Genomic DNA, 14,243 nt, shown 5'->3' with positions numbered 1-14,243 from the left:
CTTATATGTGAAGTTGAACTAGACTTTCACCCGTATGACTGCAAATTCAACAAAAAAGTATAACCTTTTTAAATTAATACTCTATAAAATAATATATACTTAAATTTTTTATAAAATAATATAATTTTATAGTTTCAAATTGAATTTTTGGTTCAATTAGTATATCGATAAATTAATATCTCTATAAATTAATTAAAAAATTATAATTTTGATGTAGTCCAAACATTATTAATTTGTAGAGGTTTCACCGTATATATTTTTGTAACATTAACTTGTCAGTTTGGTACGAAAATTGAATGGATTAAATTACAATATTACCTATGAAAGCCTTCCACGACTTTTCCCATATTTTATACGTGGAGATAAAAGTGTTGCTAGCCACATCTACCATGAAATCTAAAGCACCCGTTTGAGAATAATGGTTCTGAAACTTTGCCACTCTGACGACTCCAATAACATTTCCCTTTTTACTTATAACCACATGTGAGGGGAAACTGATAAGAAAAGTTTCAGATCTAAAGAAAGACGCGATCGACTACTCGAAGTTCATAATTTGCCCGAGAAGATTTTTTTTTCCTTGTCTTTTTTTTTTCATACACAATCAATCATACTCTTGATTGAGACTTATGTTATCTTGTTTTGAAAGAGAAGAAGTAGAATCAATGATAAACTGAAACTTTGGGAATACCTTGTTCTCGAGAAAAACTTCGGTGAGATATAGAGATGAAAGAAATTCAAAATAATACCTTTAGCAGATGAAGACTACCGATTTCTAAAACCAGAATGTTTTTGCTTGGGGATTATTTGAACTTTCTTCTACATTGATCGCCTCCAAAACTGGTATAGCTGAAAATGTTTTATCATCAATTTTTTTGCTATTCGGCCACCGTTTTGCCCTGTTCCAAATCTATAAAAGAGTTTGGATTGGTTAAAAGGAAGAGGTAGTGGTTTTTTAGCTTTTGGTAATTATTGAATTCACGTAATGTTTGGTTAACTATCGTGTAATGTTTGGTTACTATTTAAACTAAATTTAGATGGTTTGATTTAAGTGTTAAACACGTACGGTTTAGACCAGTGTCATAGACTTGTAATATTTAAAGTGAATTAAGGGTTAATTCTATTTTGTACTTCACTTTTAATAGATTAGATGAATTAAGAGTTAATTATATTTTGTACTTCACTTTTAATAGATTAGATGTAAAATAAAATCAATCACAGAAAAATAAATTTGTATTAGGTGATGATGTTTAATGTTTATGATTAATCAAAGGGATCAATAAGATGTTAGTTATTATGTCTTCGGAATTTTCGATAAAAAATAGTTAGAAGAATAACCAAATTTTATTTGAAGAATTAAATTTTCTTTAAAAAACAGTAAGAGTTTTCTTTTCACTAATTTATCCTTCATTAAAATTAGAGATAAAAATATTTCTTCATACATGAGAAAAAGAGAAATGGAAGAAAATTTATGTGTCAATAATTTGATAAACTTTTCAACTCAAACAATGAATTCGTTATATTTTTTTCTACGATATAATCACAACTTAAAATTTATTTCTACTAATATTGTTAGTGGACTTTTTATGTTTGATGAAGAATGAGAGGGTGGTTCATATATTTTTGGTGTGGAGGTTGAACCGACAAGGTAATCTAGGAGGAGATATACTGTCGAAACTGATTAGACAAAGCAAACATGAAACAAAATGCATCACCTCACAAGGATGAAAGCAAAACTAAATATGTACTTTTGAAACTAAAGCTGAATGAATGGTTTAACTTTTTTCCAGCAGATGATGGATTTTAATTTCAAAGAAATCCATAATTGATAAATGTTGGAGAATCATATGTTGGTGATAAGATCACATTTGGATGTATTATAAATTGAACCGGTAATGACCAGCTCGTAATTTTATTGTCTTACTATACATAAGAGTATCTCCAATGTATAAGTGAAAATAAAGTAAAATTGCTCCAATCCTACTCCATTTCCCACTCTATAATGGAGTGATGAAAAGAAAAAAAATAGATTATTCCATTTATGGAGTAAACTTCATTATAGAGTGAGATATGAGGTTGAGTTGGAGCATTTTTTACTCCATAATCACTTTTACTCCATTTTAGAGAAAAAAATGGAGTAGGGATGGAAATACCCTAAGATCGTAGCTATAGGTATTTTTAATAACCTAGGAAATCAAAATCTCAATCATTGGCCGGCCAAGAAAATAACATTTCATTTATGAACTACTGTTTAGAAAAGGCAGAACACATATATAAGATTTCAAATGCATTTGGTATTATTATCATGTGAGGCTGTACTTTAAGATACTATAAAACGATCATACCATTATATTTTAATTACGCGTACAAATCATAAAAAAACATTTATTCATAATAAGCACAATTGAAAATGATCAAATACATATTTTGGTTGGTAAACCACAAATATAACTTACATAAAACAAATGTAATTAAAGAACTGATTTAACGCTTGAGTTTATACCAATGGTGAATGGTTTTATAAGTTAACAAGAACGAATATATAATCATAAACAATGATTAATGACATTTTTACGAGAGATGGATGTGTATGGTTTTTAGTTTTGGACATTCAACGAAAGGAGAGACCAGGTTAAATTATTTGAAACGAAAGTGATTGTCGGGGAGATTTGATTGGCCTAGTAATCCTTGTCCAAATTGCTAACTTACCTAACACTTAAAACATATAAAGATAGCTTCTTTATACAGGATTTTGAATCAAACATCTCACCTAAACCCTAAAAAATGGAACTACGTAAACGTACGTACGTACATACATACATACATATATGTTTATAATATATTTTTTTCTTGGAACATATGTTTATAATAATTATAATAACGTTTTATAACGAATAAACGATAGTAAAATTGCACAAATAGGTAACAACAAAGACAAACTCATTTGATTAAGATAGAGCTACTTATAGCATTTATTACACTAGGTATAACATGAATAATCATGAACACTCATTATTCATGTTCCCAGAATAAATCAATAATTCAGATCAATGGATGATGGATCATTACAACATTATGATTTTTCTTTCTCTTCTTTTACTCAACTGTCCACTACTATACAATTACATGTGTGGGCTCTGTAGCTCTAGGTCAGATTGCACACATCAAAAGTGTCCTTTTTCTGTAAACATCATTCATTTAAAAAAAAAAAGTCACATGTCCATCCAATTCCATAAATAGAACTCACACTTCACTTCCCACGACCACATCACTTCACATCTATATCCAAATTTTACTTTCTTTCTCTTTATATATTCTCTATACTGCTATATACACAAACTAGAAACTGTAAATGGATCCTTCTTTCAAAGGAGACCAAGAAATGTTAAAAATCAAGAAACAAGGTCATCAAGATCTTGAGTTAGGTTTGAATCTTTTGCCAAGTGCTACGACCTCATCAGAGCTCAATCTCATGGATTCTTTCAAAACCAGCTCATCGTCGACTTCTCATCATCATGGCAATCATCAAGAACATTTGGAAAATCCGAGAGTGTTCTCGTGCAATTATTGTAAGAGAAAGTTCTATAGCTCCCAAGCACTAGGCGGCCACCAAAACGCTCATAAACGCGAACGCACCTTAGCCAAACGAGGACAGTACTACAAGATGAGTCTCTCATCCTCGTCTCCTTCTTCAGCGTTCGCTTTTGGCCACGGTTCAGTCAGCAGATTCGCAAGCCTGGCATCCTTACAGTTACATGGCTCGGCTAATAACAGATCAACGCTAGGGATCCAGGCTCACTCAGCGAGTCATAATCCCTTGTTAGGAAGACAAACAGCGAGTTTAACTCAGGTTTTCAAACATACCATTCACCAGAAATCAGGCACCGGAAAGATGTTGCCGGAGAAATTTCACCTTGAAGTCGCCAGCAGTAATAACACTATTGCTCCTAAGTTGGAGATAATTGGACATTTCAAGAGCAAAGAAGAAGATAATAATCAGTTTAAGAAGATTGACTTGACTCTTAAGCTATGATATCTTAATCTTCATCTTCTTTTTAGTCTTCATTACTATACATTTTTGGTTTTTATTATCTTTTGATTCTTATCTTTGTTTAGTATAATGATTGACAGGATGTGTTAGAGTTCCATTAATCAAGTTGTACCTTTCCCCCTCAATATATGTTGGTGTGATTCAATATTTGAGGTTTATTTTAAGCATATGCAGTACAATACTCAAACATGTAACAAGTTGGATTACGATAAAATGTTAGGTACTCTGACATAAATGATTAAGGCTGGTGTAACTCTTATAATGGAAACATGGCTATCAGAAGTACAACATATATATCATATACCAGCAGAGAATATGTTAGTCCAAGTGAACTTAACCCTACATTATAAATGAGTGTACCAGAAATTATGGAATTACAAACAATATCATGGAGTAGAGTCATTATAATATGTCCTGCGTTATACATAATTGCCCACTAAATTTGTCACCAATTTTTTAGGCGTGAATTGACTTTAGTCAATCAATGTGAATAACATAATATATATAATTATATATTATCTATATAAATTATGTATACAGATGATGGTCTAGTGGAGTATTTTACGTTCTAAAAATTAAAGTGTAGAGTAGATACAATGTGATTATCGAAGATTGGTCCTACCTGTAGTTTAAAGAAACAGACATATATGAATCAACAAGTAAAGAGTTCTTCGTCAGAGGTTGTTGTTTTCATCGCCATGTGACTATTAAAGTTAAATTCCGATGGTCCTTTTTTAATCTAATCTTGTCACGTCGCAATTATTATTTCACAAAACTTTATCATCTTTACATAAAATAATGTTTTTACTATAGTTTAATTAATTAATCGCTTACCAAAAATGATCTTATATTTAATTTACATTTTAATGGTTTATACTATATACAGTTTCTTTTATTCTTATTAGAAATATTGATTTAAGCACAAATTATTTCAATACTAAATTTAATATTAAATTTAAAGCATCATTGAAACATACGTCGTAGACTATAAATTGAATACTATATTTTGAATATAAATAATCATATTTATAAATTAATTAATTTATATTAATACATGACAAACATCAAATTAGTTTTCAATCTAAAAAAACAAAAATATTAAAAATAACATATTTAAACCAAAAGAGTAAATAATATATAAAAAACAAAATACAAATTAAATTAAAATATTTTAAAATATGGAAACATGAAAAACTAAAATAAAATATTAAATAATATAAAAATAAATTGACAAATAATAAACATAATATATGTATTTTAAATTTATTGTTTTTCTCACGGTTTTAATTTTTTTTTTTTATAATATATGATGTTCACTCACTTTTCCTATTTTGATGTTTTATGAATTGTTACTGTTTATAATAATTTTAGTGTCACTAGAGTTCTTTTCAATCCACGAGTATAGTAATTTTTTTATTATAATTTCAAGTTTTTTAATTTGATTATTACTAGAAAAATATTTTAATCCAAAATCAACACCCCAAAACTAAAAATATGAAACCAAAAACATATTTAATACATTTATGACCAATACTCCATTCGTTTCTGAAAGTAAGATTTTCCAGATTTGTTTTTTGTTCTATAAAGATAGATTTTATATATTTTAAGGTACTTTTACTAAATTTGAGAGACATTAGTTAAGAATATTTGAATTGATTAAATTTTATTGGTAGATAACTAATGAAAATTGAGAAAAATGTTAAAAAAAAATCCTCGACTTTCTAAATTGGACCATTATAATCCCCAACTTTCGGAAAGGCCCAATAACATATAATCTTTTATTTGACTTTTTAAAAAATTCCTAACTTTTCTTTGACTGGATCATTTTAAGCCCGACGTTAATTCCACTAACGGAACGTTTAAACTCAGTTAATTTCCGTCGTTAATGAAAACGACGTCGTTTTCTCTCAATTTAAAAATTAGAAGTCGAAGTCTTCTTTCCAAAGATTTGGGGATTTTCTGAAACATAAACCCTAAATCGCGAACCAACACCAAAATTCTCTAATCCCACTCGATTGAATTCACTCTGCACGAAGATGAGTTCGGATTCGACATCAGAGAGTTCAACTGTGGCCACGTTTGATATTCGGAGATTTCCGGCGAAATGTCCTTGCGGGACTGCGACCACAATCTTCACATCAGAAACTGTCAAGAATCCGGGGAGACCTTTCTACAGATGTCTTACAAGAAGGAAGGTTGGTTATTTTGTTCTTGGATTATATTGTGTAGTTACTATGTTTTTATTAACATAGAACGTGAATCAATTTGTTAAGATCTTGTGGTTTTTGCATAGCACCACTTGTTTAAATGGGTTGAGGAAGCTGTTCTTGAAGAGGTTGAAGATGCCTTACCAAAGATTGCACAACTTGAAGCTGAGATTAACAAAGGAAAATCAGATGTTGAGGATTTAAAGGGTGTGATAACTGAGTTGATAGAAGAGGTTGTGAGAACTAAAACAGAGGTGAAGAGATGTCAAGTTATGATGAAGTTTGTAGTTGTGATCATATGCTTGATCACCATTGTTGGCTTAGTTAATTTCATGTAGACATAAGTTTGTTATTGGCTTCTGGTGAAGACCTAACTTGTTTGTGTTTGTTAAGTGACTATTTTGGTGTTTGTTATTGACTATTTTGTTGTTTGTTAGGTGACAATTTCATGAAGATTGCATTTGTGACATAACATATAACACTATTAGTCTTACAAACCTTGAAATATTAGTCTTACAAACCTCAAACCTTAGTCTTACAAACCTTGAAACATAACATAAATGTCAAAGAACTGAAATTTTAAAAGTAGTAGAACCATAAGTCTTACAAACCTTGAAATATAGCATAAGTGTCAAAGCACTAAAACACAAAATACTGAAACAGAGAACATCCAAATCATGGAAACCATCGTCCCCATCCCGACGCTTCCGAGCTTGACGGTTCATGCATGGCTTGTTCCCATCTCGCTAACCCTTGTGGCTCTGTTGAAACTTGTGGCTGGCTTGGTTGTGATGATGATGCATGGAACTGTGGCTGGGTTGGTTGTGATGATGATGATGCATGGGACTGTCTCTCGGTTGGTTGTGATGCTGATGCATGAGATGGTACCTACAAAGAGAAAATATGTTCAAGTGAGCCTAACAAGACTAGAAACTAACCGTAACAACTTCATCAACTTACCTGATTTTTTCTAGGGTGGCCTCGTGGTTTCTTAGGTTGTGCTTCAACAAAGTCATTCTTACATGTCTTCATGTTATGATCATCCTGCTTGCAATTAGAACATGTTATAACTCGATCAGCACGAGTTCGCTTCGTACTATCAGTTGCAGAAACTGATTCACCCTTCTTCTTAGAATCTGTCTCACCCTTGCTCTTAAACCTATCATGGTTTTTTGGTCTTCCCGGGTTTCCTTTTCTCCAAGGAGGTGGGAAGACACCTAATCTACCCGTATCAGGCCATAACTTCTTCCCTTGGACATGGCTTATCTCCATGCTATAGGTTTGACGCTACATAGCTATGGTGTAACAAGGAGCAACAAAGTCAGAAAGTCTTTTACCTTCTTTAAGGATCACATAGGTGGCATGAATGCATGGAATTCCAGTCATTTTCCATTGGATACACCCACAACTTAGCTCAGACATATCAACAGCATAAGCCACGCCATTATAATCAACCTCTGTGACTGGACCAATTGCTGGAAAGCTCATACAATCCTTAGACTTCGACTCCACTTTAGCCAACGGAAGATGCGTCGTCTTTGTGAACTTTGTCTTAGCTCTATTAGCTATTACAGTCCTTTTCGCATTTTTAACCATACATTGTCTCCTTATGTCCTCTAACATCTCCAATAATGGCTTTCTTCTTGCTTCACGGATGGTTCTGTTGAAGGACTCGCTTAGGTTATTCAGATTATCGTTGCACATCGTCCCTAATTTGAAATAAGTTATGGACCAAGTTTCTGGTTTGGTGACTTGAAGAGTAGCATAGGCACCTGGATTGTACTCTTTCAGCTTCTCACTCCACATTTTAAAATCTCCAGCTGTATAACTCCTTGATATTCGCCAGAAGAGCCTTTGTAGCGTCATCTCATGGCTGCTTTTCTTCCAATTATCGAAGATGTGTCTGCAACATTGTTTATGCTCAACCTCTGGAAATGGTGTAGACTGCTTTCATTAAACCCTGCCAATTACAAGATGTAGACAGTTAAATACAACTGTGTTTCATGAAAACAATGAGATGCTTTAAAAAATCAAACACTTACCTTTTGTTTGTTAGATAATATAGCATAGCCTTTGTCATCCCCTAAGCCCAAGTTATTTGTGAGGTGTCTCACAAACCAGTCCCAATTCGTGTCATTCTCCACTTCTATTACTGCCCATGCAATAGGAACAATTCAATTGTCTCCATCATGCCCTACAACAGCCAAGAGATGACCCTTAATGTCCGACTTTAGAAATGCTCCATCTAAACCTATTTTTGGTCTACAAGTAGTCTTCCAAGTCTCCTTCTGAGCATGGAAGCAAACATAGAGCCGGAAAAATCGTTGTTTACTTCCTACTATCGGCCCAGGGATAGTTTCAATTTCCATTGTAGTGCCAGGGTTAGTTCGAAAAATCTCCGCTTGATAATTCCAGATCTGGTTGAAATGTTCTTCGTGGCTTGCTTTTCTTTGTTTCATAACCTTTGTCTTCGCATCCCCACAAGCTTCCACGCTCACAAACATCCTATACTCTCTCTGGATCTCAGAAGCAATCTCATGCTTGGTAATTTTCGGATTCAATCTCAGCCTCTCAGCGAACAGCATAGCTATCGTACAACACTTCAAAAACTTTGAGTGTCATGTTATCTCACACTCGTGCTCACTCACATAAACTTTGATCATCAGCTTATGTTTGCTTTTCTCATAAGAACAATACACCCTCCAGGGACACGAGCTCTCTTCATCAGCACATTTCGCACCTAACTTCAAAGAAGTGGACCGATAAAGCTTGATGTTACGCTGGGTTTTTAATGTATACCAGAGAAGGGTGTGTTTGAATTCTTCAGTAGTGGAGAAAGTGTTTCCCAATCCAAGCAATGCCTCTGGATCCACATCTTCTCTGTAGGCTAAACTAGGAATTGATTGTTCTTCATTTTCATCATCTGATGATAAAGGATCTGGAACTTTTTCATCCTCCCATGTCCATTCGTCCCCAGTATCTTCATCATTCTCACAATCATCATTCCTCGCTTCTTCTCCAAAAAGACAGTCAAATCGCGAGCAGTTTCTTCCTCGATACCACCATGACCACATGCATCATCATCAAGGACTTGCTCGTTGTCTGGGACTTCATCAGCTTCGTCGCCACCAACAACTTCATCAGCTTCGTCGTCACCAACAACTTCATCAGCTTCGTCGTCATCAACAACTTCATCGGCTTCGTCGTTGCTGATTCCTTCTTCTTCTTCCCTGTCGACTACATCTGATTTGGCCTTTTTCTTCTTACCTCCTACACCATTGACTCTAATTGTTCTTTTCGATCCACTTATGGCCCCAGCTACTTCAGATGATTCTCTGAGAAGCTCGCCACGAGAATGCCCCGACGCGGCTATAAAGCTTGCACCACCCAGTTTCCCTTTTCGAGACTTCTTGTTCTTCTTATTACCCATCTCTCCTCTCTATACGATCTACTTCGTCTAGGATTAGAGAATTTTTGTGGTGGTTCGCGATTTAGGGTTTATGTTTCAGAAAATCCCCAAATCGATTTGGGAAAGAAGACTTCGACTTCTATTTTTTTAATTGAGAGAAAACGATGTCGTTTTCATTAACGACATAAATTAACTGAGTTTAAACGTTCTGTTAGTGGAATTAACGTCGGGCTTAAAATGATCCAGTCAAAGAAAAGTTAGGGATTTTTTCAAAAGTCAAATAAAAGATTATATGTTATTGGGCCTTTCCGAAACTGGGGATTATAATGGTCCAATTTAGAAAGTTGAGGATTTTTTTAACATTTTTCCCAATGAAAATTGTATAGAAAAGTAAATAATAAATTGCACTGTAAATATTTATTATATTTTTAATAAGCGAAAGTACTTTAGAAAAACCTTATTTTTAGAAACGGAAGGAGTATGAATTTACATTTATTTAATTTCTAATATTAATTTTAAATATATCTAATTTAATAATTTAAAATTTATATAAAAATAAATAATAAAAAGTCGGCACAAGGTGTTGGCCATCATCTAGTATATATATATATATATATATATATATATAATTGTTATGAACCAGATTGTGGATGGCTCATAACCAAGAGATTATGATTTGTAATCTTTCTATTTTTCTATGACGATGTAATCTCCTATATAAGGAACTTCTATGTTATGAATAAAGATAGACTTTTCTATTACTTTTATAACACGTTATCAACACGAAACTCTAAATCCCTAAGCTAATACCCAAATCGAAAAACACTAAAACCCTAACCCTAGCCGGCGATCCGACGAACCCTAAACCCCGATCGCGTCTCTTGTTCCTGCATCTGTTCCAGCTCGCGTCCCCGATCAGCTTCAGCCCAAGGCGTTCCTGATCCTAGCTCAGACGTTAGCGACCCGAGAGCAGCTTCAGCACGCGACCTCTTCCACGTTCGCGACAGCATCAGACAGCTCGCGTCCGACGATCAAGGCGTTCCCTATCAAACAACAAAGGACGTCTGCGACCCGATAGAAGCGACTCGATCCATTCCAGCTCGCGTCCCGTTTGTGTCCAGCTCGCGGCTCAACTCCTTTGGTGATCCGATTCAACAATCATCTAAGGTTAAAAGGTAATTCAATACCTAAGAACCCATAATCGAACATGGATTGATTGATAAAGAATGAAACCCTAAAACTCTAATCTTTATGAATCAAAACCATAGAGTAATAGATCAAAAATCCTAATTGAGTAAATTGAAGCTCTAAAAGTTCGATACCCCAAACCCTAAATCATGTTCCTATATGATTAAAACCCCAAATCGGTTTTTACAAGTTAAAATCTGATAAACCCTAACCTTATATCTGTAAACCCTAAATAATATAAGTATCAGAATTAATTATATTAGAATTATCAAATCACATATTAAAACCCTAATCGAATATTTTGAAATCAAAACTGTTTTCTGTTTTGATCATTGAGGTTTTAAATCTGATTGAATCTGATGCTATGTTGCTAGAATTGATTGACCGTTAAATTGATAGATTTATTTTCTCATCGTGCTTGGTTAATTGTTCATCTGATTTAAAATTTTTTAAACCGACCAGCCTGTTAAAACATTGATTGAATCCGATAGGTTGCTAGCTTGCTTTGCTTATAAAATCTTATAGGTTGATAAATTGATTGAGGTTTACTTGTTTAAAATCTGAATGATCTAATTGCATGATTCTTTAGGTTTAATATCATCTGCTAGGATTGATAGTTTTGTAATCTGATTTGTTTTAAATAGAAACCTTAAATAATCCGTATGATAGATTATATTGATCTGATTTGGATGTCTTTGAGAATTGAGAATCCGTATGCTAGGTTGATAGATTCATGATAAAATTTAATTTCTTGAGGTTTAAGATTGTATGCTAAGTTCGATTAAATTGATTGATCTGATTATATGTTTTTGAGGTTTGATAAATTCGGATGCTAGATAAATTATTTACACATGGTTTATGCTAAATACCAATCATCCTTGAAACTGATTCATTGAAATTCATGCTTGAAATCTATATTCTAGTATTGCTAAAATCAGCCTTGAAACTGATTGAATGATTAATAAATCTTTTTACTAGTCTTGCTTAAATCCATTGATTGCTAAACCCTAATTGCATGATTAATTGAATCCGTTTTTGCTAGTCTTGATAAACCATAATATTATGAGCACATAGAAATAGTATTGCTGAGACTTGCTAGAAATTGACTGATTGATTAAATGCTTTTAAGATTGATAGTCTCATTGTCCTCACAAGATTGAAATCTGAATTGATTGTTTTTAAGAGTAAGGCCGCATGAAAATTATACCTAAATATTGAGTTATATATGATTTGAGATGTCGAAAATCAACCTGTATTTTGCTGCCCTAAATCATTCTGGAGATAAATATTTACGGTGGGCATTGGATACAAAAATTATCCTTAAGTCAAAAAGATTTGGTGAATGTATCATAGAAGGCAATAATGCCAATGAGACAGATTGATACATGGTAATATTAATTATTAGCCATCATCTTATTAAGAGTCTCAAAGATCAGTATCTGACTATAAATCCTCTAGACCTTTGGACAGAGTTAAAAAATCGAGATATGATCACCAAAGAACGGTGTTATTACCAAAGGCCCTATTTGATTGGAGGAATCCCAGAATCCAGGACTATAAGTCCGTGGATGAGTCTATTGCTAGCTGGGAAAAATAATGGATTACTGATGAGAAACAGTGAATTGAGACCTCCTGGATTAACCCCATTACCTGATACCAATAAGGCCGCAGAAAAAAAAAGAAGAAGGTAACCACGTCCAGAATGATAGACCACACGGCCATGACCGTGGAGGGTGGAAAGGACGTGGCCATGGCCACTATAACACATTTGGCCGTGGGAATCACTATGGCAGAGGCCGTGGGTATCAACCTAATTTGAGCCATGGTCAAGGCAGTGGCCGTGGTATATCCTTTAAACCACAAAGCTCGACCAAATCAGTGTGCCATAGATGTGGAATGAGGAACCATTGGACTAAGATATGAAGGACTCTCAAACATTTTTGTGACCTCTATCAAAGAGAATCTGAAAGGAAAGAATCATGAAACTCACTTGGTCTATAAAGATGGTGAAAATAATTTCAAACATGATCAAGATGATCTTATGGAATATGAGACTTATTATTGCTTAAAAGAATCAAGTTGATAATCTGATTTCGACATCAAACTTGTGTGATTGCTTTGCTTGTATGATTTCTCTGATTTTTACTCCTTGAATTTATTTCTATTACATTGTCTGCTTAGATTAAATGAATGAATGATTTTTCTATATGAGTACACTAAAAAACGCCAATATAAGTACTAAAGTAGGTATCGCCAGTTTGAAAGAAGACTATGGCTAGGCTAATATATTATTGCCTAAGGGTATGCATCTAGAAATCAGTGATGCCTTATATTCACCCAGCTCTAAGAGCTAGAGCAGCCTATTGAGTTTTAAAGATATAAGAACGAATGGTTTCCATATTGAAACAATGGGCGAAGGAAACAAAGAGTTCCTTCAGATATATGTATAAAATCGTCCAAGGCCATAATAAGTCCTAAAGACAATACCTGCATTCTCTACTGACCTAGACTATGCATAGATCAGTATGATAGAGGCTAAAAGCCTGCGAAAATATACACTTTATGGCCCGACTGAATTGGCCATCTTGGTCCAAACATGATGCGAAAATTGATATTCAAAAGGCACACATTAAAAAATAAGAACAATTATCCCAAAGAATCTCCCGTCTGTAGCATGTACACAAGGAAAACTCATTAGGCCATCACCAGTAAAACGGCGACGAGTCCCTTTTCATAATAAAGACTATATGTCTAGATAATACTGGTGGATACATGTCCCAAGCGTTTAAATGATTATGGTATGTTCATGGGGGTAAGTGTGGACAATTCTGTGATACATGTCCATACCAAGAACGGGTTGGCCGAAATCTTTTAAAACGCAAATAGCTGATTGATAGACCATAACTTATGAGGTCAAAACTCTCATTCACAGCTTGGGCCACACAAAATTTACATGCACCTAAGTTAATACGCATCATGCCATTTAGTGAACATAGATATCCCCTATCATAATTATTAACGGGTCAAGAGCCAGACATACCCCATCATAAGACATTTGGATGTGATGTCTATGTACTAATTGCTCCACCACAGAGAACTAAGATGGGACCTCAAAAGGAGGATGGGGATATATGTTGGATATGATTCTCCCACAATAATAAAGTACCTTGAGCCAACTATGGGTGATTATATTTGAGGCTAGGTACACAGATTATTTTAAGACCAGGAGGAGAAAAATAATAAAGCCGGTAAAAGAATGGTAAAAGAAATAGAATGGAATTAACCATCAATGTCTTGGCAAGATCCTCGGACTAAAGAATGTGAAATAGACGTCCAAAGATTATACATTTACAAAGCTAGCTAATCAAATGCCAACACATTTGCTGACCCG

At 33.9% G+C, this 14,243-nt stretch overlaps 3 protein-coding genes across 3 annotated transcripts; 2 read left to right on the top strand and 1 right to left on the bottom strand.

Moving 5' to 3' along the window:
• The first annotated feature begins 2,902 nt into the window (after positions 1-2,902).
• On the top strand, positions 2,903-4,195 carry LOC106356897 (zinc finger protein 1-like). Its single transcript, XM_013796617.3, has one exon. It carries the CDS (start codon positions 3,350-3,352, stop codon positions 4,028-4,030), a length of 681 nt encoding a protein of 226 aa, XP_013652071.2. The 5' UTR covers positions 2,903-3,349; the 3' UTR covers positions 4,031-4,195.
• Positions 4,196-6,084: 1,889 nt separating this feature from the next.
• On the top strand, positions 6,085-6,593 carry LOC111206919 (uncharacterized protein At1g43920, Chloroplastic-like). Its single transcript, XM_022704378.1, has 2 exons — positions 6,085-6,243; positions 6,342-6,593. The coding sequence occupies exons 1-2, from the start codon at positions 6,085-6,087 to the stop codon at positions 6,591-6,593; spliced, it is 411 nt and encodes a 136-aa protein (XP_022560099.1).
• Positions 6,594-7,542: 949 nt separating this feature from the next.
• Positions 7,543-8,840, bottom strand: LOC111206918. Its single transcript, XM_022704377.2, has 3 exons — positions 8,588-8,840; positions 8,298-8,407; positions 7,543-8,199 (listed from the first exon to the last, which is right to left on the bottom strand). Exons 1-3 carry the CDS (start codon positions 8,838-8,840, stop codon positions 7,543-7,545), a joined length of 1,020 nt encoding a protein of 339 aa, XP_022560098.2.
• Positions 8,841-14,243: the final 5,403 nt, after the last annotated feature.

The sequence above is a fragment of the Brassica napus genome, chromosome C6 (genome assembly GCF_020379485.1).
Source record: "Brassica napus cultivar Da-Ae chromosome C6, Da-Ae, whole genome shotgun sequence".
In the NCBI taxonomy this organism is placed as follows: domain Eukaryota; kingdom Viridiplantae; phylum Streptophyta; class Magnoliopsida; order Brassicales; family Brassicaceae; genus Brassica; species Brassica napus.
Note: the sequence above shows the minus strand (reverse complement) of the source record. Positions and strands in the feature narration are given on the sequence as shown.

Bases quoted from the DNA above. Each gene is read 5' to 3' on its own strand.
- LOC106356897 (XM_013796617.3), top strand. From the start codon at position 3,350: ATGGATCCTTCTTTCAAAGGAGACCAAGAAATGTTAAAAATCAAGAAA.
- LOC111206919 (XM_022704378.1), top strand. From the start codon at position 6,085: ATGAGTTCGGATTCGACATCAGAGAGTTCAACTGTGGCCACGTTTGAT. The intron at 6,244-6,341 runs GTTGGTTATTTT...GTTTTTGCATAG, and splicing joins GATGTCTTACAAGAAGGAAG to CACCACTTGTTTAAATGGGT.
- LOC111206918 (XM_022704377.2), bottom strand. From the start codon at position 8,840: ATGCTGTTCGCTGAGAGGCTGAGATTGAATCCGAAAATTACCAAGCAT. The intron at 8,408-8,587 runs GTAAACAACGAT...TTGCATGGGCAG, and splicing joins CCCTGGGCCGATAGTAGGAA to TAATAGAAGTGGAGAATGAC. The intron at 8,200-8,297 runs GTAAGTGTTTGA...TAATGAAAGCAG, and splicing joins TATTATCTAACAAACAAAAG to TCTACACCATTTCCAGAGGT.